General features: G+C 42.5%; 2 protein-coding genes across 2 annotated transcripts; both read left to right on the top strand.

Moving 5' to 3' along the window:
* Positions 1 to 1,185: 1,185 nt before the first annotated feature.
* Positions 1,186 to 13,427, top strand: LOC120799833 (protein GPR108). The gene is made up of 18 exons (XM_040145246.1): positions 1,186 to 1,873; positions 2,200 to 2,322; positions 4,065 to 4,115; positions 4,322 to 4,413; positions 4,527 to 4,597; positions 4,726 to 4,916; positions 4,995 to 5,057; positions 5,150 to 5,251; positions 5,328 to 5,461; positions 7,253 to 7,328; positions 7,496 to 7,569; positions 7,654 to 7,771; positions 7,866 to 7,996; positions 8,901 to 8,944; positions 9,037 to 9,086; positions 9,615 to 9,698; positions 10,224 to 10,345; positions 11,683 to 13,427. Exons 1-18 carry the CDS (start codon positions 1,778 to 1,780, stop codon positions 11,768 to 11,770), a joined length of 1,710 nt encoding a protein of 569 aa, XP_040001180.1. The 5' UTR covers positions 1,186 to 1,777; the 3' UTR covers positions 11,771 to 13,427.
* A 1,152-nt stretch (positions 13,428 to 14,579) lies between these two features.
* soul5l (heme-binding protein soul5, like) lies at positions 14,580 to 20,463 on the top strand. Its single transcript, XM_040146532.1, has 7 exons — positions 14,580 to 14,685; positions 15,766 to 15,825; positions 17,171 to 17,252; positions 17,371 to 17,491; positions 17,582 to 17,721; positions 18,692 to 18,855; positions 19,264 to 20,463. Coding segments are annotated over exons 1-7 (1,059 nt in total). The 5' UTR covers positions 14,580 to 14,683; the 3' UTR covers positions 19,754 to 20,463.
* Positions 20,464 to 21,820: the final 1,357 nt, after the last annotated feature.

Here is a 21,820-nt window from a genome sequence, read left to right as displayed (position 1 = left end):
TAGTGTAGCCTGTACTGTTTTTTTTTTTTTTTAAACCTTTCATTATGGTTTTTACACTACTGTAGATAGTTGTTAAATACATTTCTATATTCATCGCACCCTTTCCGTTCACAGAGTTTACATAGAGCACTTATGTTTGAAGTTATAATCCGTAAGAGTTCAGTCCTGTGTATAGAGAGACAATTACAAAGTTTGAATACATTGAAGTGCCATAAAAAATGTAATAAATGTAAATCATTGATTCTCGTTCGCACCTGTGCTTTCCCTACTGTGACATGTCCAAATGTCTTTTTTAAAAAAAAGTAATCTACTATTCACACAAACATTTACTAAGATTTGAGAAAACAGTTTGTAGTTACTGTCTGGTCAAAGTTACCACAAGAATGCTTACACATTATAAAACATGACTATATGAACCACAAAAATGCTGCGGAGAAGTTAAAGAAAACGTGCAGGTGCAGTGGATCATGAGGTTCTAGATAATGTTAGGAAGTTTTTTTTTAACCACCAATTCGATTGTCGCTTCCTCTAAGGCTGATCTGAGTCAAAGCCTCCACCCTCTGCTGAATTCTGAAAAAAAAACTTCTGTTTAGTTTTCTTGTTTGCACACACATACAGTGCAAAGGCGTGAAACCACATAACAGAAATAAAAACGAATGTGACAGGAGACGTCGAGAAGCCACAGATTTATGCAGCGGACGTCCCCTCAACTCAATTTAAGAGAAGGAAACAGAGAACAAAGGGAAAGTACTGACTTACTTTGTCTGAAAAACAGTCAAAAACCCAAAGATGCTGAATTTACTATTCTAGCAAACTGGGAGACTAGCAAATATTCACATCAGAGTGGCTGGTACCAGTGATTTTTTTTTTTTTTTTGGGGGGGAGGGGGGCATTGATGCTTAAAAATTTAATTAAACTGTTAATCATTCATCAACCCGTAGGAAGTTAATCCGACCGCGGTTAGTGTTTTGCTGGAGGAGGATTTTCCACTGGCAGCAAAAAAGGTTGCTCTTATTAATGGATTACAACTGATCAATAAAGCAATAGTTAATGATTTATTAACCATTTTGTCATTACCTTCATTTCACGAAAAATAAATGAATAAACACTTAAGTTCCACGTGTCAAATATGTTTGATGTCTGATGGCAGATTTTATACGACGTGGAGGGCAAGTCACGTGAACACTTTCAACCGGAAGCTCGAGAACCACGTGGCCAAATCTAGGGCAACTAGCACAAGGTGTAGTCAGGATCTTACAAGTAAAAAAAAAAAAAAAAAACCTCGATTGTTTGACATAAAAGTAGCACAAGACTATGGACTGTGCATGTGAAGAGATTTCCTAACTCACCTCCGACTTTTACAATTTATGTTTACAACCCACTTATTCTACTTTCATAGCTTCTGACGGACGGTGCCGCCCGATGCATCCCGTCTGTGGCGGTGTAACGGACGTAAGCCCGCCGCAGGTGACGCTGTTGTCCGCACCTTGCTCGATGATTCGTTCTTGAGTCAGGACCAGGAAGCGAGTTCTTGCCTTCTGTACGCTAGGCGTTATCTTACGCGATGAAAGCGCAAACGACTTGGAAAACATAACGTTATTGGTTATGATTTGATAACAGACGACGTGACATAAGAGCCGATACACTGAATTAAAAAATTAACTCACCTCGTACACTGCTGAGACCGACGTCTAGCTCGCTCTTCAGCCATTGGCAGGATTGTCGCTCGCTAACGTTAGCAGTTAGTCACCGTTAGCAGGGTGGTTACTGCCCGGTGATGGCTGTGGCACAGAGAGGCTGTGTTGTGGCTGGTTATTTACTCCTACTGCTGCTCGCTGGGTGCAAAGCAAGGATACACAAGCTCACCCTGACGGTAAGGCGGGTATCTGTCAAGCTACAATGATGTTAGCCCGGGAGCTAACGTAGAATGTTAGGGTGCTCGCAGTCGTTTTATTAGCCGGCCAGTGTGCTTTAATTAGCATTAGTGACGGAGGGCGATCTAACCGCAAATGTCGTGTTGTTGTTGTTGTTGACAGTGTAAAAGTTGGTTAGAAGTAAAGCAATAAATCGTGCAAGTTAGGAGGATGACCGGAGGGGGGGGGTGTATCCGTGAACTGAAATTGTAACTGTGTAATGAGTGAAGAGTTTTCCACAGCTGCTCAGCTTTCCCATTTTTTGTTCGTTCTTCTGTCCTCACAGAATGAAACTCGGTCTTCCGTCGACCTCAACAACTTTGGTTTCTATGCTAATGGGACTCTGGATGTCAACCTGACTTTTCTGCGCCTCCCAAATGAACAGCTGGTTAACTACAGCGCCCAGCCGGTAAGAAGTGTTTTGTTTTGGGGGTGGGGGGGCACAATAACTATGACTTCAATGCTTAAAACATATACATGACTTAACACCTCGATGACAGTGTCAACAAAAACTAAACATTACATGTAGAGTAAATATGAGTGGTAAAGAATAAGGCTGGTGGTATTCTCTAATTTTCTTGCTGTCAACTGATCCCGTGAAAAGATCAAGGACATGAGTTGATCCTGCTACGTACTGTGCATCAAAGGGAGAAAGTTTTATGTCAGACTTGGAGATCGTGTGTCTGAGATACATGACATGTGCTTTGGGGTTGCACAACGCCAGCTGCCTTGGTCCATTATTCTTCTCAGTGTACATGCTGCCACTTGGTGACATCATCTCTGCTGAACCAAATGATGCTGCAGCTATAAACTCCGTTCCTACCTGTCTTTTGATGATAAATAAATGGATGAGCAATAATTTCTTAAAAGTTAAATAGAGGACAAAACTGAAATCCTACTAGTCGGCCCTAAAAAGAGATATGCTTTTCAATAATCTGGGGAAATTAACTCCCTGGATTAAATCTGAGGTTACCAGTCCCGGTTTTATTTTAGATTAAGATCTAAGATTCAAGTCCCACATATACAATGTGCTGAAAACTTGATTATTCCAGCTTAGAAACCTAGTTAAAATGCGACCATATATAAATCGGAAAAAGATTCTGAAAAACTCTTTCATGCCTTTAATTCAAGAGGACTCGATTACTGTAATGCACTTTTTACTGGCCCACTGAAAAAAAAAACCCACTGAGGCTTCAGCTCATTCAAAACTCTGCAGCTCAGCTTTTAACCAGAACGAGGAGAAATGATTTGAACTGATTTTAAGGTCGCTAACTCCCTTGTTAACTATTTGCCTTCAAGAACACTGCGATCATCCGCTGCTGGTTTTTTGAGGTTTCCCGGCATCAAAGCAAAAAGCTATGGAACCCACTACCTATAGATATCACCTATGGTGATAAGTAGCACCATTGCACTCGGTGACATGTTACTTAATTACAATGAACATGGGCAGAGTAGTTTAGTTTTAGTCAATCCCACATACACCAGCCAGCCAATGTAAATATGCACTAGTTCAATTCCAGTGACAAAAGCTGTGTGTTAGGAAATTACTGATCTTGCTACAGGGCAGGGTAGTGAGGTCGGAAAGTATTGAGAGATGGACTAACTAATACTTTGGTATTGTGGGTTTTGGTTCTTTAGTGGGATTTGTTGACAACAAGGAAAACAGAGACAAACAACAACTTTGTTCAACTTTGTTCTTTACATAACACCACAGGAACTTATTATCTATGCAGTTTTGCTTTAGACAGTGAATCTGCTGTTTAATAGATTTGAAAATGTGCATGAAATTGTAGAGTATGCAGAGATGTAGAGATCCAGTGATTAGTCGATTAATGGATGAGTGGATCGTGGATTAGTGGGGTGAAATGTCATGCGAACTAAACTTGTAAACTCATTTGTTTGTTTATTCTAGCTTGTGGGATGAGTGGTTTCACCTGGTATTGTTTTGACTGCTAATTGTACAGTTAAAACACTACAGTAGTAGATGGTTTGAAACATTGGGAGCTCTTCGGTGGAGCCAGATTTTTGATATATGGAGTGTTGAATGACACTCAGTTGTGAATGAGCCATGGTGAGCGAAATATACTATATATACTGGAAATCATATGCTTTACACCCATTAACTGACCACATTTATAACACTCTGTTTAGGTCGGTTTCAGCCTCTCCAGGTCACGTGTGAATGGAGTCTTGTCCTACACAGTGAGTAAATCCAATCGCTTTTTTTTTTTTTTAATTACTCAAGCTATTATGCCTTCAAGGGAAACTTTTGTCATGTGTCATAAGATATTGATACATCAGATTAATCATGTTACAGGTTAGGTTTAGCGATGAGATGTGCACGGGGTTGTTTAAAGGTGATTATTTGGCAGTGATTTTATTTTTTGTTTTTTGTTTTTTTTCTACAGGCAGAGGAGACATCGACATGCCCGCTAACTCTGACAGAAACGACCAACGGCGAGCCTCTCATTCTTTTCCTTATCAATAACAACAACCTCAGGTGTGTTTGATTCAGCGCTAGTGTTGAGAAGTGTGTATTACTGTGCCTTGACAGCCTAATGTGAGGATTGACTGACTGATTGACACTATAATATGTGTGGTGTGTTTGTGTAGTGTCACTGTGAAATCCATGGGTGAGCAAGACAACCTCTTGACAGCAAAGCCAAAGGCTGAAGCTCCTAAAGGTCTGTGTTGATTACACCTTACACCTCCTGCAAAATTATTCAGCGTTTTACTTCCTTTTACAGCCATATTTAAGCACCAGAGTGATTGACAGAATCAGACTGTACTTTGAACATTTTGTGTCCTGTAGGTCAGAGGAAAACCAGGGAGGCTCCTGACGTTAAACCAGATGAGAATAAACAAGACAAAAGTGCAGTCAAGCCAGGCGATAAATTGAATCAGGACAAAATGGACGAGGAGTCTGTGGATCAGAAGAAAGAGGATCAGAAAGAACCAAAAGCTCCAGTCGAAGCTAAAAAAGTGGACGAAAATACTTTCAATGTAAGCTGTGTTTCTTTGTCTGTTGGTGTCTGAGTGATCTTTTCATGAATTCAATTTTCAATCTGTGTTTGCTTTTAGCTGGGGAAGAACAAGCAATTCACTTTAGCTTTGGACAAAGTTAACGACTACTACAACTTTAGTGTAAGTACACATTTCTTAATCATTATGTGTGATGTGAAGCAATATGTGATTTGGTTTAGAGGTGCGTGAAATTCTCTGTCCCCCCTCCACAGTTCCACATGGTGGTGGGCTTGGTGGCGCAGGGTCTGTACAGCCTCAAGTTCCACTACTGTCACAACAAGATGACTGGAAACAAACTGCCCTACTCATTCACTGTAAGTTGAGTGTGTATGTGTCACTATGTTTATGCTCAGGTGTGTGATTGTGTTAACTTGAATGTACCGCCTTCAGGTGGAAGTGATTGAGGAGAATCCAGGCGGGTACCTGTCTGCAGCAGAAATTCCTCTGTCTCGCCTTTACATTTGCATGGCTGGAGTCTTCTTCACCGCCGCCATGGTCTGGGTGTACACACTCATGAAACACAGGTACACACACACACACACACACAGGCACGATGACATGGATGCTGACAGTGCTGTGTAACAGAATCTTACAGCTTCCTCATTTAAAGATGCTAAATCACTTTGCAGAGTGTGTGGTAGGACTGTGTTGCAGGGTCATGTTTTTGCATATCCTGTCAAGTTGCGACAGCATCGACACTGTAACAAGACTACGGGTCTACGGCCACGCTAGCCCCTCTGTGAGGCTGTAGTTAGGCACAGTGTTGCTTTGAGCTAAATGCGAACAGCAGCATACTAACGAGCTCCCAATGACAATACTAACATGTTGTTGTTCAGCAGGTACAATGTTTGCCATGTTCACCATCTTCGTTTAGTGTATTACGGGCCTGGATCTAGGGGGGGTTCGTGTTGTGGCCCGCCAGACCAGAGCTCTGCCCCAGCCAAACTACTATCTGACTAGCCGATCAGGGAATATAAAAATCTGAGGGAGCTGCTCCACAAATCTTTTCACTGCCCTCTCATTGGCTGCGCAGTCTATGTTTGACTGCAGCACAGCTTTAGCGCTTGTTTTACGTGTGTGCGTGTGTGGGCTTGCTAGTGCTGCACCGATGCTACAGTGTGCTTCATTTGGCGAATGTCACCTCAGTGTCTTTGCTGTGTTACGCCTGCACTTTAGTATCGTTTTCTAGTTCGCAAACCACATACCGCCCCCAGTTGGAAAGGTGCATTGAAAAGGACAGAAGACTCAGCCTGCAAGCATGTAGCCAGTATGAGAGGGAGGAAACTGATGGAAATGTAGCCCACCTGCTTAGGACCAAATTAGACTAAGAAGAACTGACTGTATTTTTTGATGTGGTTAAAAAATTTAAATGGAAAAATGGTTACAAGGTGACACAAGGAAATGGCGAGGGCAGTTTAGGGTAAAATGAGAAAAAAACAATCAGTTAAAACTATTCAGAATTAGAAAAAAAGCTTGTGTGGTTTAAGTGACCAAGATTTTACTGTTCACTCGTAAAACTCTTATTTAGAGTGGCAGTGGGGAGATAAAATAACCACATGTTAAATTACACATATGTAGAGTAATGTTCCGTACAAGCATGTTAAAGTTCACTGCCTTTTGTATTTAGAGAACACATGAATTGAAATATATGTAGACTACTAGGCTGACAAAGAGCTAGTTAAGAAAGGAAGACGGTTTAAATCAACAAATGTCCACACACCTAAAGCAAGGATAAAGTGATAATGATAAGTACGTGTTGACCATAACGTCTTTTTAACTGCGGTACTAGCATGTTAATATTTAAGTACAGCTGAGGTTGATGGGAATGTCGTTATTTTTGCAGACAAAATTAAAATTTTGACTTGATGAAGGTGCTAGATGAAAGGTTAAGGGATTTCCAGCCAGTAGCTGCTGAGATATTCCAGTATGGACCAAAGCGGTGGACCGACCTACCAACCAACTGATGCTCCTCATTCGAACTGTACAGTAAATATAAGAAAACACTAGTGACTCTTGTTGTTTTTTGGTTGATGTTTTCCATTTTAGTTTTTTCAGTCGCCAAAATGAGAAAATCTGAAAATGCTCTCAGACATAACTGTAGGGTGCCAAAAACTCTCCACCCTGTGTGTGCTGCGAGCGCTACGGTTTTGTTTTGTTAATGTACAACGCACTTGGACCAAACTTGGTGGGAAAAAAAAAACCAAGGGCCATATGGAAACTTGGGCAGGGCGAATGATTACATCGATCACCCTAGTGATGCAGATGCATTGTTAAATAGAATATTTAAACATCTTCCCCTGTGCGCTTGTTTGCAGGTACAGTGTGTTTAAGATCCACTGGTTGATGGCAGCACTGGCCTTCACCAAGTCCACGTCATTGGTTTTCCATAGTGTAAGTGCAGCATCACCACAGAGCAAACTGTCGTCTCTACTCTTATATCTCATATTTGTATTTGGCTTTTATTTTGAGGTCTGTTTATTCTGTCTGGACTGCTTACTGTGCGCCCAGTGCCTGGATTCTTTGTCTGTGTATGAAACCTCTCTCGTTGTGTCTCTCAGATCAACTACCACTTCATCAACACTGAGGGGCATCCTATCGAAGGCTGGGCCGTCATGTATTACATCACTCACCTGTAAGTACAGTTTCTCCGGGATATGGAGTTTAGTCCATTTTGTGTTTAGATTTTTGTGTGAGTTTGTGTTGATGTGCTTTCCAGGCTCAAAGGGGCTCTCCTGTTCATCACACTGGCACTGATTGGCACCGGCTGGGCTTTTGTGAAATACATCCTGTCTGACAAGGAAAAGAAGATCTTCATGATTGTCATCCCCCTGCAGGTGTGTGTGCTTGAGAAACAGTGGTTGTGTGTGATTGCGATTGTTCACACTCGGCGAATTTGTTTTGGTGACCGACTCACCTGTCACCCTCTAGGTCCTGGCCAATGTTGCCTACATCATCATCGAGTCCACAGAGGAAGGCTCCAGTGAATACTATCTGTGGAAGGAGATCCTCTTCCTGGTTGACCTCATCTGCTGCGGAGCCATCCTTTTCCCTGTTGTCTGGTCAGTGTGTGTGTGTGTGTGTGTGTGTATATGTGTGTGTGTATGTGTGCATCCTTCTAGTGTGTATCAGCGGCTGGCTGTTTCCACCAAGGCTGGTTGAGATAAGGGGATCTGTATGGCAAAACATAGTAAAACGTGGCAAACGCAGTAAGAAGGTGTTGGTTGCCAGGAGGCCAACAGTAATGCCAGAGTTGCAGGTGTGATGATGGGCTGGATGAGCAGCACCACCATCCAGTAAGAGGCAAGTCGAGCCGTGGCTTGTGGTGCGCGCAGACCAAAATTCGCTTCCCAATCAATACGACGCGGAATGGGGCGAGACACGTTAGCTTCCAGTCACGAATTGACCCGACTCAACAGCAGAGAAGAAAGGATGTTGCTCGGTTGCAGCTAGTTTAAGGACAAGGTTTTCCTCTTCTCAGCCAACCCACATAAGAGGGGATAATAGGTGTTACATGGACCATTCATGCAAGTTAATGCATGATGGTAACTAATATTTTGTGTGTGCACAGTAGGGTTGCAACTAACAATTATTTCCATTTTTTTATTAATCTGGTGAATATTTTCATGATTATTCAATTAGTCATAAAGAATGTCAGAAAGGAGTGAAAAGTGCCTCTCGCAGTTTCCAAAACCCCCAGGTGACGTCTTCAGATGCGTTTTTTTTTTTTTTTTTTAATCCAGGCGACAGTCCAGTAGACCTTTTTCAAAGCACTGCCATGAAAACGGTCAATACCCAAAGACATTCAGTTTGCAGTGACATAATCCATAGTCAAGCAGAAAAATCTTGACAGATTGACAGGAGTTTGATTTATTTTCTGACGATCGACTAATCAATAGATTATTCGTCTTAGCTCTAGTGCACATGTATTTGTCGTTCTCAAACAACAAAAAACTGTCTTTATAGGTCTATCCGTCATCTGCAGGAGGCTTCTAGCACTGATGGCAAAGGTGAGAATTCTTATCAGTTACAGCCATAAATCCATAAGGTTTTATGTAGAGTTGGTGACTTATTTATTACATTTGGTTCGTGTCTCTTTCAGCTGCCATGAATTTGGAGAAACTCAAGCTGTTCCGGCATTATTATGTGATGGTAAGAGGGACTTTAACTCAGCGGTATTTTAATTTTGTCATCGACCCGCCGCACATCCATCAGCAAGATCTGACCATTACTAGATTGAAATTGAAATTGCCAACCACCCCAACACCTTGACAGCTTAATCACCTCAGACTGCAAACATTTAATACGGAAGTTTTTGTTGATGTTTCAGAAGTTTACTTGAATATTGTTTTTTTTTTCATTAGAAATGTTTTTATTACCTATTATCAAGCATTATTCCTTCATTAATTTATGCTCAGTCACAGTGTTTGGCAAGGCCACTTGCAGTCACTCATTCAGCAGAGTCACTGCCGCAGAGCCGGAACAAAAGCTTTGCAAACAACCACCCACATTGTTTGACCTTTTCGATAACATATATCACCATACTCGGTTCACAAAGCAACTTTGACCAACTTTGAGCCAGACGCTAATTGGAAGATTCAGTTTAGATTAAAAACCACATGGGTTTAAGCGTCCAACTCTCAATTTTTGTGTGATTTCTGTAATTTTTCTCCTCTTCAGATTGTGTGTTACATCTACTTTACAAGGATCATAGCCATTCTGCTCAAGGTCACTATGCCTTTCCAGTGGCAGTGGTGCTATGAGGTAAGACAAGGACACCGATGTACAATAACAATCTGACTTTATTACTTTAAAGAGCACTTGTTTGCAAAGGTCATGACTTCCTGTACCTTAGTCTGACTCAGCAATGACTGGTAATAATTGGCTGAAAGGTTTGCTTGTATGTATGCCACTTTGATGTTTGCAAATACATTACATATTTAAAGCCCTTAATTGCTTAGCAAGTGGTCAAGAACAGCAACCCCCCCCAGAGAATATTAGCTTTACGGGAAGGAGAAAATGTTGCAGGCTACACTCATTAAATCATGCAGCCTTTTGTATATCCCATCAGCTTTATAAATGAGTCTTATGCTGCTAATATGAAGCTCATTTGCATACTGGTTGGGAAGAAGCTTGTTGATTCTGACAAAATATGTGCAGGTAGCGCGAGGACGTTGGGAGCTACAAGCCAAATGAGCAGTAATCATCTTTTCTAATTGGTGCACACATCTTAATAATCTTTCTACCGTCTGTCATTAAACACCCGCACACCTTTTTATTTTACTTCAGTTTCTGGTGGAGGTGTCTACTCTGATCTTTTTTGTGTTGACGGGCTACAAGTTCCGACCAGCGTCCAATAACCCGTACCTCCAGCTTCCCCAGGACGAGGAGGACGTTGAGATGGATGAAGTGTAAGCATACCCATCCGTATGAGCCCACACCTTCCATTTAACCATTTGAACTCTACACTGTTTCTGCTCCGTTTTTTACTCCCTTTATTTTTACAGACATTACGTTACCACGTTACCAGAGAAGCAGCAGAGTTAAAACAGGATGCGTTCAGGGCCACCCTAGTGAGTGTTGGTCACTTGTGCTTTGGCAGAGCCCAGAGCCCGACACACAACGACTGTAGTTACGCATGTGAAATGGAGGAAAGTAGACTTGACGCGTAAAAATATTCTACTGGCATGAGCCATTACACAGCCTGCGTAGACAACTGGATGGAATAAGATAGAAGTGTATCTGTTCCGACGCGTGTGAGACGGACGACTGAAAAAGCTGCTGAGACACTTTCCGTGTAAACACATTGTTAACAAAGCATGTCATTTATTGTTATCACCAATTATGAGTCCTTGACTTTGTCACTCAGTTATGTTTGTTTAGAGATATTTTCCCTTTAGCTCTGTTTTATTTTGGCCTCTATTTCTTTACATGGAAGGGTATCTGAATTACTTGCATGACTGAGGAAAACATCTGAACACGCGCAATAAACAGGTTTCTGTCCAAATGTAGAGCAAATTTTACTTCCCTCTTCCTCAAAATCAGCCAAAAAAAGTGTGCAAATCACTACTGTGATGTGAATATTAGAAGTTGGTGCATCGAGGAAAAACAGCTGATGGCGCTATTTTCCCCGTCGGGTATCACCAAACTGTTACAGAACAGGTGGACACAACAAGATGACGTGTTCAAAAGAGCGCCAGTCAAACCTCAATCAAAAAAAAAAAGTGGAACACACGATGGAAATACAACATTTAATTTTTTTCGTATATTCATTTGAGGAATGTCTCCTCATCGCTCCACAAAGATCTGATGTTTTCGTCCGTTTCTGTTTTTCGTCTGCCCAGCGGAAGATTGAATGACTAATAAGTCGCATGCTTAATGTACGTCATGATTTATTTGCTAAGCCTGTTTCCATTGCATTTCGTAGCATTTTGCGCTTTACCATTCAAGGTGATAGTTTAATAATTTTTTTTTTTTTTTTTTTGTTTGTTTTTTTTTACCCCTCTAATTTTTTGCGGTTCCCCACACTTCATAATTAGGCTAGATATTAAGTTTTAAGGAGTTTTTTTTTTTTTCTAATCACTTAGTGATTTCTAAGTGGTTTTATGGACGTTTATCTGTGATGGATATCAGAGATACCACTATGGCTGGAAAGATTATGCCACACTGACCGATTGATAAAAATGAAATAACGTCATTTCTCTTTAAATAATTGTCGTCGCTCCTCTCCGTTTCTCCCTGCGTCCAGAGTGACTGAGTCGGGTGCCCTGGAGGGTATTTCCAAAGTGAAGAAGACGTCCAACGGACGTGAGCGCCAGAAAGAGTCCACCTTGTGAGCAGGAAGCTGCATCTTCGGGAGGGACCCGCTAAACACCCCCAGGCCAGCGGGTATAAAGGGGTGCACATGGACCAAGGCTCCCCACCCACATTGACGGCTATCATTTTCAGACTCTTGTGGTTGCAAGAGTTTCAAAAGGTCGCGCTTCCGGAGAGGAGGCGCGACCACTGTCTGGCTATGCAAAAAGAGAAAAAAAGGAAAAAAAAAAAAAAAAGTAACTTTGTTGGACCCTCTCCAATTCTTCAAAACAGTCCACCTAGACTCTGAAAGGCTTCAGGAGGAGACGGGCTCCTGTTAAATGGATGTGGTGGAGATATGGAAAGGAGCTCTGATGTTCTTTACGGTTTTCATCCCCCTCTCTCTCTCTCTCTCTCCCTCTCTCCCTCTGCCTACTCTCCAAAGATAATTATCATTTTAGAGAAAGACTGTGTTTATATCGGCTATTTAAAACGGAACTTCTGCGAGCCTCTTAGCTGTACCCTTTCGTGCGTGATGTGAGTACACGTGTGTGAATGTGAGGCGACGGCAAGATTTCAAGACAGCTGTTTTTCTTTTCCCCTTCCTTTGGAGACAGTAGCCCGTACTCAGGTAAAAGGCTAACCAGTATATGTGAAAAATTTAGGCAACAATCGTCACATATTGTTCCTCTGTCCCACTATTCAGTGCGCAGTAATGTCCCATCACTAAATCTACAATTTCACCACCAACACAATACAGAATATGTTACTTTTTACTTATATATTGAAATATATGTATGGGTGTGAGAGGTTGTATATTTCAATATATTGATTACTGCATATTGAAATGTTATATTTCAGTATTATTGTTTATGTTGGAGACGTTAAGAGTTCCTCCCAGTCCGTCACATGGACCGCTGCTGTAATTTAGTGCTTTGGTGGATTAGGTCAGTTCACATCTCTGTGAATTCAGCCCATATGGTGGCATGTAGACCTCTCAGTGAATAAGCAGGGTTTTGGATCAGTCTCTCAAATAACCAGAGCAGTGGCCCTACTTGTATTCAACGACGGCTTTGTTTTCTGTTTGGGGGGGGGGGGGGGTTGTTTTTGTTTTCCTTTTTGGCCACGCTGTGCCAATCTGGGAGAAGACGCAACCTAACGGATCATTTTTTGAAATTCATCTGCTTACGGTTTTACCTTTTTGCTCTTGATGTGAAAGCTTGTTTTATTAATTATTGATGACTTTGGTTTATGACAAGATCCAGAAACACGTGCAGCCGGGTAGGGTAGATTGCCATTTGTAAATAATTTACAGAAGACGACTGTTGATACAAAAGGAGGTACATAACATTTTCATAAGAATTGCATAGAAGCTTTATAGACAGTGTTTCGGACAGTAATGACACAGGTTCAGTTTCAATTAGATTTTTTTGACTCCTTTAATAAACAGAGGGGAAGAGTTCATGTGAGGAATCAATGAAAGACTACTGAGATTTAACCACAGACACTCCGACACGGGGAGGAGAGAGCTGCACAGTGTTTACGGTCTGCTGGCGTGTCTCCAGGCCCCGGGTCGCCGGGTCCCTGGGAGGACAAGAGTTAACAGACGGTAAACCAGTAAGTGTGGAAGGTTTTGTGCCTGTTACAGAGAGCTGTCTGTGTGAACTGTCACAATAAAGCTGGTGTTCTGGAAAGGTCTCAAATGAAGCTCGTATGTATATTTGTCTTTAAGCAAATGTTTTGTCTCCTTTCTTTCTTTCTTTCTTTTTTTACGTCTGTTCCAAGGATTAGTTCCACATTTTGGAAAATCCATCCATTCGCTCTCATGCGGAGGGTTAGATGAGGGAATTGATACCGCCCATCAGTGTAGAGGGGATTGTGTGCTGGAGTGTTCAGCGTCTCCAGGAAGTCAGTGTGCCCGACAAGGAAGTGGCCCAGCACACAAAATGGACTCGAGGGTGAATTGATCGACAGGTCAATCAACATGAAATTATTCTGCAACAATTTTGATGATTGGTTAATTGTTTCAGTAATTTTTCAAGTAAAAATGGCAAAAAATTCAGGAGTTCTAGCTTGAACATTTTCGGGTTTTGGATTTTGAAGATGTCACATTGGACTGTTGTGATGGGCGTTCTTCCTATTTGCTGATATTTTACAGACCCTACAGTCAAGGCATTTATGGAGAGAAGTAACTGGTTGATTAATAGATAATGAAAAGAATTTTTGGTTGCATCTCTGTTCCCGCGTCCACTGATTCATTTGCACAGGCGGAAACCAATGGCTACTTAAAATGGTAAATACGGTCTGAAAAAGCCACGGAAAAATACACACTTTTCCTTTTTTTCAGAAAAAACTGATAAGAATCTATTCGACCATGATCAGCAGAAAAAATGTGAAATATCTATAATATTTAGTCAAGAGGTAGGAGAAGTCAAACACAGGTGTGGTCCACTACACTATTAGTCTGCAATTACAACTCAAACTACAGCCCAGCTTTGCTTTATTATCTTATCTATGCAAAAAAAAAAAATCATGTAGATCATAAACTGCCCACATCAGGAGAGCATTCAACCTGGGACTTCCTCATCTTTATCCCCTCGTGTTCGTCCGTTACGGTGGATCGCTGACGGCCGAGGCTGGACCAGACTTCCTGGTCTCACCGCTGCAGCGCTGGAGGTGAACTCCCAGTAATAACTGGCACATTATCCATCTGTCCAGCGCCGGTCCAGTCTCTGGCAGGCTGGTGCCAACTCAGCCCCTCCCTCCTCCCTCCCCTCCCCTCCCCTCCCCTCCCTCCCTCCCTAAGAGCTGCAGGCGGACGCCGGTCCTCACTGCAGTCCGCATCGAGTCCACCGGCAGCCGTCAGAGCGCAGCGGACTGCAGTCTCCATCACACTCCACCGTGCGCTCCACCCCCCTTTGGCAGGTGGAAAGGACACACACGGGGCCGGGACAATGTGAGTATCAGCGCCTATATGTTATACTTTAAATAAACGGCACCCGGGTAGATCGTGGGAATTTGTTACGTTTTTTTCCAGAGATGTTTGAACGTAGCTGATGCTTCGTTTTTAGCGACTTTTCTGCGGCGTCACGGACAGGTAAAGTTTTTTTTTTTTTGCGTCGTTTGATCGGTTAAGCCTGCATGCAAATCTGACTCTTTTTTATTTTTATATATTTATTTTTTTTACTCCGTGTTTTACAGGCTGCTTTAATTCCTGTGCACAAAAAAAACTCCCATAAATATCGCAGATGGATTTGAACCGGGGGTGGTGATTGTCTTTTTGAAGCATCTTGTCCATTCTCAGTAAAACCTCAATTTTCCCATCTTCGGTCTCAGCCTTTAACCAGGTATTGGGTTAAGTCAAACCGTGGAGACGGTTATGATGGTGGGGGGGTGTAACGAGTTAGTGGACGCCTTTTCTTCCGTGACCTCGAAACGCCTTTGATTTTGAGAAGACATAGAGCCGGATGATGCAGCAGATCTCTCTCTCTCTCTCTCTCTCTCCTCTTTGCGGCGCACTGAGAGCAGGAAGACGTGTCCCATTTCATGGCTGCAGTGCAAAAACACCGGATTGCGGCACACCGCTGCGCCGACAGCCACATACACGAAATCCAAATTCCTCCACTCCAGATTTTTCTAGATTTGAAGGTTTTTCTTTGTTTGTTTGTTTTTTTTTATCCTTTTTTTTTTCTACAATAGCCTCCAGTAGGTCTCTTATTGGTTCCTACAGAGGGGCAATACAATTGAAAATATTATTCCCAAAGCATATGCTCACAGTATAGACCTTTTTAATATAAAATAAATACTGGCATTTTTCCTCCATTAGAGCCCGTTAACTTTATAGCAACTTCTTCCTCCTGTTCAGTCTTGTATCTTGAGCATAAGGTAATTAATTGTCTAATTTCTCATTAAATAGGATTTTTTGGGGATTTTTAAAATATTTTTTATTTCTTGGTACTACTGGACAATTGTACAGTAAGTGCAGTTTAAATAAAGGTGTGTGATTATATATATGTGTGTGTGTGTTCTTCCTCAGGGCTTTCATCTCAGTCTTGGCGATTTTGGCCCTAGTGGTTGCAGCTGAAGGGAGTGTTGGGTAAGCTGATTGTTTGAGATCGATGGGCAAATGGCCAAAGGTATGTGGACACCCAAAAGTAAATCACGCCGTTACACATCAATTTGGGCCAAAGCGACTTACGTTTTTCTCCCCTTGCCACACTGGGAGGTTCCCTAACACCTAAACATGTAAACAGAGAGGCTTGGCCATTAATCGTAGGATTGGTGGTTCAGCTCATGACTGCTCCTGGGATTGTTGAAAACAGTTGGCATTAATCTGCTGCTGTAAAAGCCTCCACTCTTCGAGGGAGGCTTTTAACACCATCTTGGAACCTGGGTGCAAAAGTTTTCACCCATTCAGCCGCAAGAGCATTAGCGAGGCCGGGCTCTAATACGGTTACCAGATGTTACTTTCAACAAACAAGGCAATGCATTGTCATGCCCCTCTGCATTTGAAGGAGCTGTTGTGCCCTCTGACCACTGGGAGGAGCCTCCGGCCTTCAGAACAGGGGCCCTCTGCTTGTTCCAAGCTCAAGGTTGAAAACAAAAGGTTGCTGTTGTTGCTGCTGGCGGACTCCGGAGCAGCCTCCAAGTGTCGGAGAAGCCGTATCAGCGCACATCTTTAAAAAGCACGTTGAAGTCCAATTGGCTCTTCTTGATTTCATGATTTTTGGCACTGGCAATGTCGGTCAGTCACTTCACCACTTTGGTCCAGACTGAAATATCTCAACGACTACTGAGTGGATTTCTTTGAAATTTGTGCAGACATTCATGGTCCCAAGAGGCTGGACCCCAATGACATTGGTGATCCCCTGACAGTTAGAATTTTAAGTAAAATATGAAAAAACATATATTCAAGTTAATTAGAGGATGAATTTTAACAACTCTGATGATCCTGTAGCTTTTCTTTTGGTTGCCACCAGCAGGTCGAGCTTTTGTGATTTATTTCAACCTCTATTCGATGCATCGGCACCAGATTTCGTACAGACATTCGTGGCTCCCAGGGGATGTATCCTTAGGCCGTCTATTGACTTTACCTCTACCGTGAGGTTGACATTTCTGGACAACTAGGCAATGGAGTCCTATGAAATTGGGTAATGGCATTCATTTTCCCTTTGGGAATAAATTGCAATAACTTGATCTTCTGACTGTTGATATCCTGATCCGAACCCGTCATCAGGTCAAAAATTTTCTGTATGTCCAGTACTTGGTTTTTTGACCAAATTATCACTGCATGCTGTAGCATCAAGATCGCTCTTAATTTGAACTGACGGGCCAAGTGAAACACATCCCCAGACTTCAAGTTGCAACATGGGTGTCCACAGACTTTGGCCATGTTCTGTTGCTTAATGATAAGAGTTAATTCTATTACCACTCTGTTATAGACCGAGTACCAACACCAGCTTCTGCACAGAGTCAAAGGAATGTCTGGAGTATGAGCTAGTCTGCAAAACAGACGAATATGAGGTGAGAGAAACCCTACATGTCAACCAGCAGCATACACATTATTACCTGCCCATCAAGACGTTACTTCTCACAAAATTTTTGTTCTCTCTTTCCCCATTTTGTGTGCGCGTGTGTTCAGGTGCGACACTACAGCCCCACTCGCTGGGTGTCGACAGACGCCGAGGCCTACTTCATGGGAGTGGGTGCGGCCATGGCCTTCAGGAGACTTTTCCAGTACATCACCGGAGCCAACGAAGGAGGTGAGGACAGCGCCGGAGAGTCAAATCAGCCTCGGCGGAGTGTGCTTGTTTCCTGTGCCTTATTCTGTCTGTGCGCGTGTGTGTCGACAGGGATCCAGATGGAGATGACCGCCCCTGTCCTGGTCAAGATCCCGGAGGAGACCAAGATGTGGGAGCCGGCCATCTACACGCTGAACTTCCCGCTGCCGGCCGCCTATCAGGACAAGCCGCCCGCACCCACCAATGACAAGGTGAGCTCAGCCTGGCAGGTGACGAGGGGACGGGGCAGATGGGGGGAGGTGAGGTAGCTGCCCTTGCCGGTCATGAAGTCACAGGCTTTTGCCCTCCTGCCATCTGCGTGTAAATTGATCAGTGGTTTTAGCTTTTCGATCGATGGAGAGCATTGATGGATGCACAGTATTTAGTGCAGCCGGCAGCAGTGCGCTGCTCCTCACTCAGCAGAATAGAAATAGATATCGCTGCCTCGTAAATAAAACATTTGCCCAATAGACTATTTCTAATAATTGCACTAATAGCGCGTTACGTGTCATACATTAATACTTCAGCTCAATGACTAATTATTTTAAGTCAACATATACTTTTACAAAGTTAAAGGAAACCGTTTTCCCCTCTGGAAATTTTAGTTTTGTATATCTCTTTACGCTCATGCTCATGTACTTTGGTTGCTGGCAATGAATTGTGAAATGCATCAATTAATAAATAAGTAAATAAAATGCTGAAATAAATTGAGAAATAAGAAAAATATCTACTTTTGTAATAAATTCATACCACTTTGGTCAATGTTTCCCGGGAGCTGGGGATTTACTTTTCCATCTCAAGAGTTTATTTTTACATCTGTCAATTATTTACAAAACTTATTCTCTTTATACAGTTCTCACAAATAGCATTAAGCACCCACTCCTCAGTTCAACGCATTTTAGGTTTACATGGTTTAATTAGTGTCATTTAAGTTTTCAAATACTGCACAGTAATCTGATCTTCCACTACTTTCCTTTAAGTTTACTTAAATGTTTCAAAACTTCCTGCAGTAACGGCCACGATATCCTACTGAAGTGTATTTTAAAAATCCCAACGTTTCTCTGTGGTCACTGAGACAATGGACTTTTCTACAAGCCTGTATGGCTTTGATAGTTAATTCCGCTCCTTTTAACCCGACGTGGCTTGTTGTCCGCGGATGTTGTGCCCGTGTCTCTGTCGCAGCTGTACTTCACTGAGATGCCAGAGATGGACGTGTATGTGAGGAGTTACGGAGGCTGGATGCTGTCGGTCACCTCCAGGCTCCACGCCCACCTGCTGACTAAAGAACTGGAGAGAGTTCGAGCCTCCTACAACCACAGTTACCACTACGGAGTTGGCTACGACAGGTGTCACTACTACCTTATCATTTCTAAAGTTCTTCTTTGTTTCCTGTGGGATCAGTCGTGACTATTTCACATTCTAGTTCTTTGTTGTCCTCCAAGTTTTGTGCGAAGAATATTAGGAAAAATTCTGGCTAAAAGTTATTACTTTTATATTGCTGTATTGTTTTCCTACAGTTGGATGCCAAACTCTTTTAGGCGTTGCCTAATTGACATAAAAGGCCTGAAGTCTTAAACACATCGCAGAGTCGATATCACTTCACACATCACTAACTGTTGTGTTCATCTTTCTCATGCTTTCTTTGTGTGTGTGTGTGTGTGTGTGTGTGTGTGTGTGTGTGTGCGTGTGCGTGTGCGTGTGCGTGTGCGTGTGTGTGTGCGTGTGCGTGTGCGTGCGTGCGTGCGTGTGCGCAGTCCCTTGAAGCTGTTGAACAGGCACAATGAGGTGTGGTATGTGGCCGAGGGGGAGCCAGTCTGCTCAGATCCAAAGGAGCCGACCCCTGCACACACACCCAGGCCGACTCTGACCAACTCACCCACGGACTCTCCGTCTGACCCTCTCCCACACACACTCTCTGATTCACCCTCACGCACTCCCTCCAACTTGTCCTCGTACCCAACGTCCAACTCCTCCTCACCAGCGCCATCTGACACACCCGCTCTCCCCCCATCTAACGCTCCTCCCAGTCCTTCTTCCCACCTGCCTGCCGAAGTCACGTTCGGCCACCCTCCGACCTCCGCGCAGACCCCGCTGGACCCGACAACCAACTCCACCGATCCCGTCTCTGTGAACCCGTCTCTGGAGCCCCGGTCCGACGCCGTCCCGTGGAACAGCACGGCCCACAGCTCCGTGGATTCACAAGCTGACAGTAACCCTGTGGTCGAGCCAGACGACGCTCATTAACAACCTTCACGTTTTCTTTAAGCAGCGATTCCAGGCATATTAACATGGGATCCAAATAGAAAGGAAACAGTGGAGGTGTGGCAGAAAGGCGAGTGAACGTGAGAGATAGATGGACACGCTGGTCTCTTCCCCCTTATCTCTCTATTTCCCAGTATTACACCGACTCCTCCTTATGGCACTTAGTGATCCACTATATGTTCTGTCACAGCTTGGCACTTATATCAACAAACACATGCGTGTACGCTTTGTTATTCTGAGGTTCTCATACAGCTGCATTTAGAATTAAATAAGATGTGTGTATTAGTTAGAAAGTTAGAATTCAAAGTTACTGTGTTAAATCTAAAGGAGGCGAGAGATGCCTTTTTCAACATCAGTTTAACCCAAAAACTAATTTAGTAACTAACAGGACTTCAGTGGAAACCTGTGGGTAATTGATAAAATAAAAGGCTGGGATTAACCACGGTAGGTCATTATATCAGAGGAACACTTCATTTTACTGTGGAATGGAATTTGATGCTGTTATTATTACTCTTATTATTATTATTATTAATAAGCTTCTACTCTCTGTTTAGCTTCTTGTCAGTTACTTTCATGATTTGTGGAAACCTATTGGTAAATCATTATAAATTCAGTATGCACATTCATTGGGATCTTTGGTGCAGCCTTAAACCTAAGTACTAATACTGTATGGCTCTATTTAATATTGCATTGCTTCTTAAATTCCCCAAATTATAATAACTATTATTAATATATTTATTTATTTATTTATTTATTTTTACCACAGATCAAGGTAAAACATTTTTTTTTTTAAATTTAAATCAGTTTTCAGGTGATTAAGCAATTTGATCAGATTTTGTGATGGATTTTTTTGGCTCCCAGAATTTAATGAATATATTTATTACAATAATATAAACTTTGATCACGACACAAGGCATATTAATGACATACAGCATGCTGTATACCCGAAACAGCTTGAAATAGCTTGTTATCAGATTCTCCCTTAACCTCCCGTCAAAGGCTTAGCGGCGCTGTAGAGCAGCGTAGTGAGGAGCAGGTTTTTGCGTCGCTTTGCATCCAGTGTTATTCCAGCATGTGGAAGACGCACATACTGTGTACGGCACCATGTCAGTGGTGATGTGACACACTATATTTCAACTGACTACCAGTGGCGGTAACAGTTGGTGGCGATAATGGTCCGCGAGGGATAGAAATCTACCAATGAAAAGTTTATCCAAACACCGCAGGTTTCAAAAAGCTTTTAAAAAGGCTTTCCAGGTGTTTTAAGCAGTAGGAAAGATGAGTTTCGGAGGGAGATGTTGAATTATAACAAAACTGTGTTTCCAATGTAAACTTCACAGGTTACCATTCGCTCATCTGTTTTGTTCACACAGTAGAAAAAAAGGCCCAAAAATCAATTCTGCCTAATCTCTTCTTCCGTCATTATTATACGTAACGATGAATCCACATCACTTTTTAATCTTACGATCTGCAGACTGTTTGCTAAGCCACCATGCAGTCACATGTGTAAACACTAAGGTTAAAACCTGACTCTAGTCCAACTGCGGCAGGACTGTCCCGAAGATCCCAAAGAACCACGGCTGATCAACCCGATGCAATAAGCGTTATATCAGTTAATAAATTCTCTATGCGTCTCTAAGCTACATACTGTATGTTCTGAGGAAGGTGCAATAAAAACCCATAACAAAAAATCTTGTCGGGCTCATTGTATTATTGGTTGGCTTTGGAGTTGATTAACCAAGAGAGAGGGAAGGGGGCTACAGTGCACTCAGAAAATGTTCAGACCCCTTCGCTCTTTTCACAGGTTAAGTTACAGCCTTAGGCTAAAATCCATTAAATTCATTTTTTACCCTCATCAGTCTTCACTCAATACTCCATAAAGACAAAGAGAAAACAGAATTTTAGAATTTTTCACAAACGTATTAAAAAGGAAAAACTGGAATATTACATTGACGTAAGTTTTCAGACCCCTTTAATCAATACTTAGTTGAAGCACCTCTGGCAGCGATTACAGCCTCGAGTCTTCTTGGGTGTGAAGCGACAAGCATT

Source organism: Xiphias gladius, chromosome 15 (genome assembly GCF_016859285.1).
Source record: "Xiphias gladius isolate SHS-SW01 ecotype Sanya breed wild chromosome 15, ASM1685928v1, whole genome shotgun sequence".
Lineage (NCBI taxonomy): Eukaryota > Metazoa > Chordata > Actinopteri > Istiophoriformes > Xiphiidae > Xiphias > Xiphias gladius.
The sequence above is the reverse complement of the archived record's forward strand: the minus strand, read 5'-3'. Positions and strand labels throughout refer to the sequence as shown.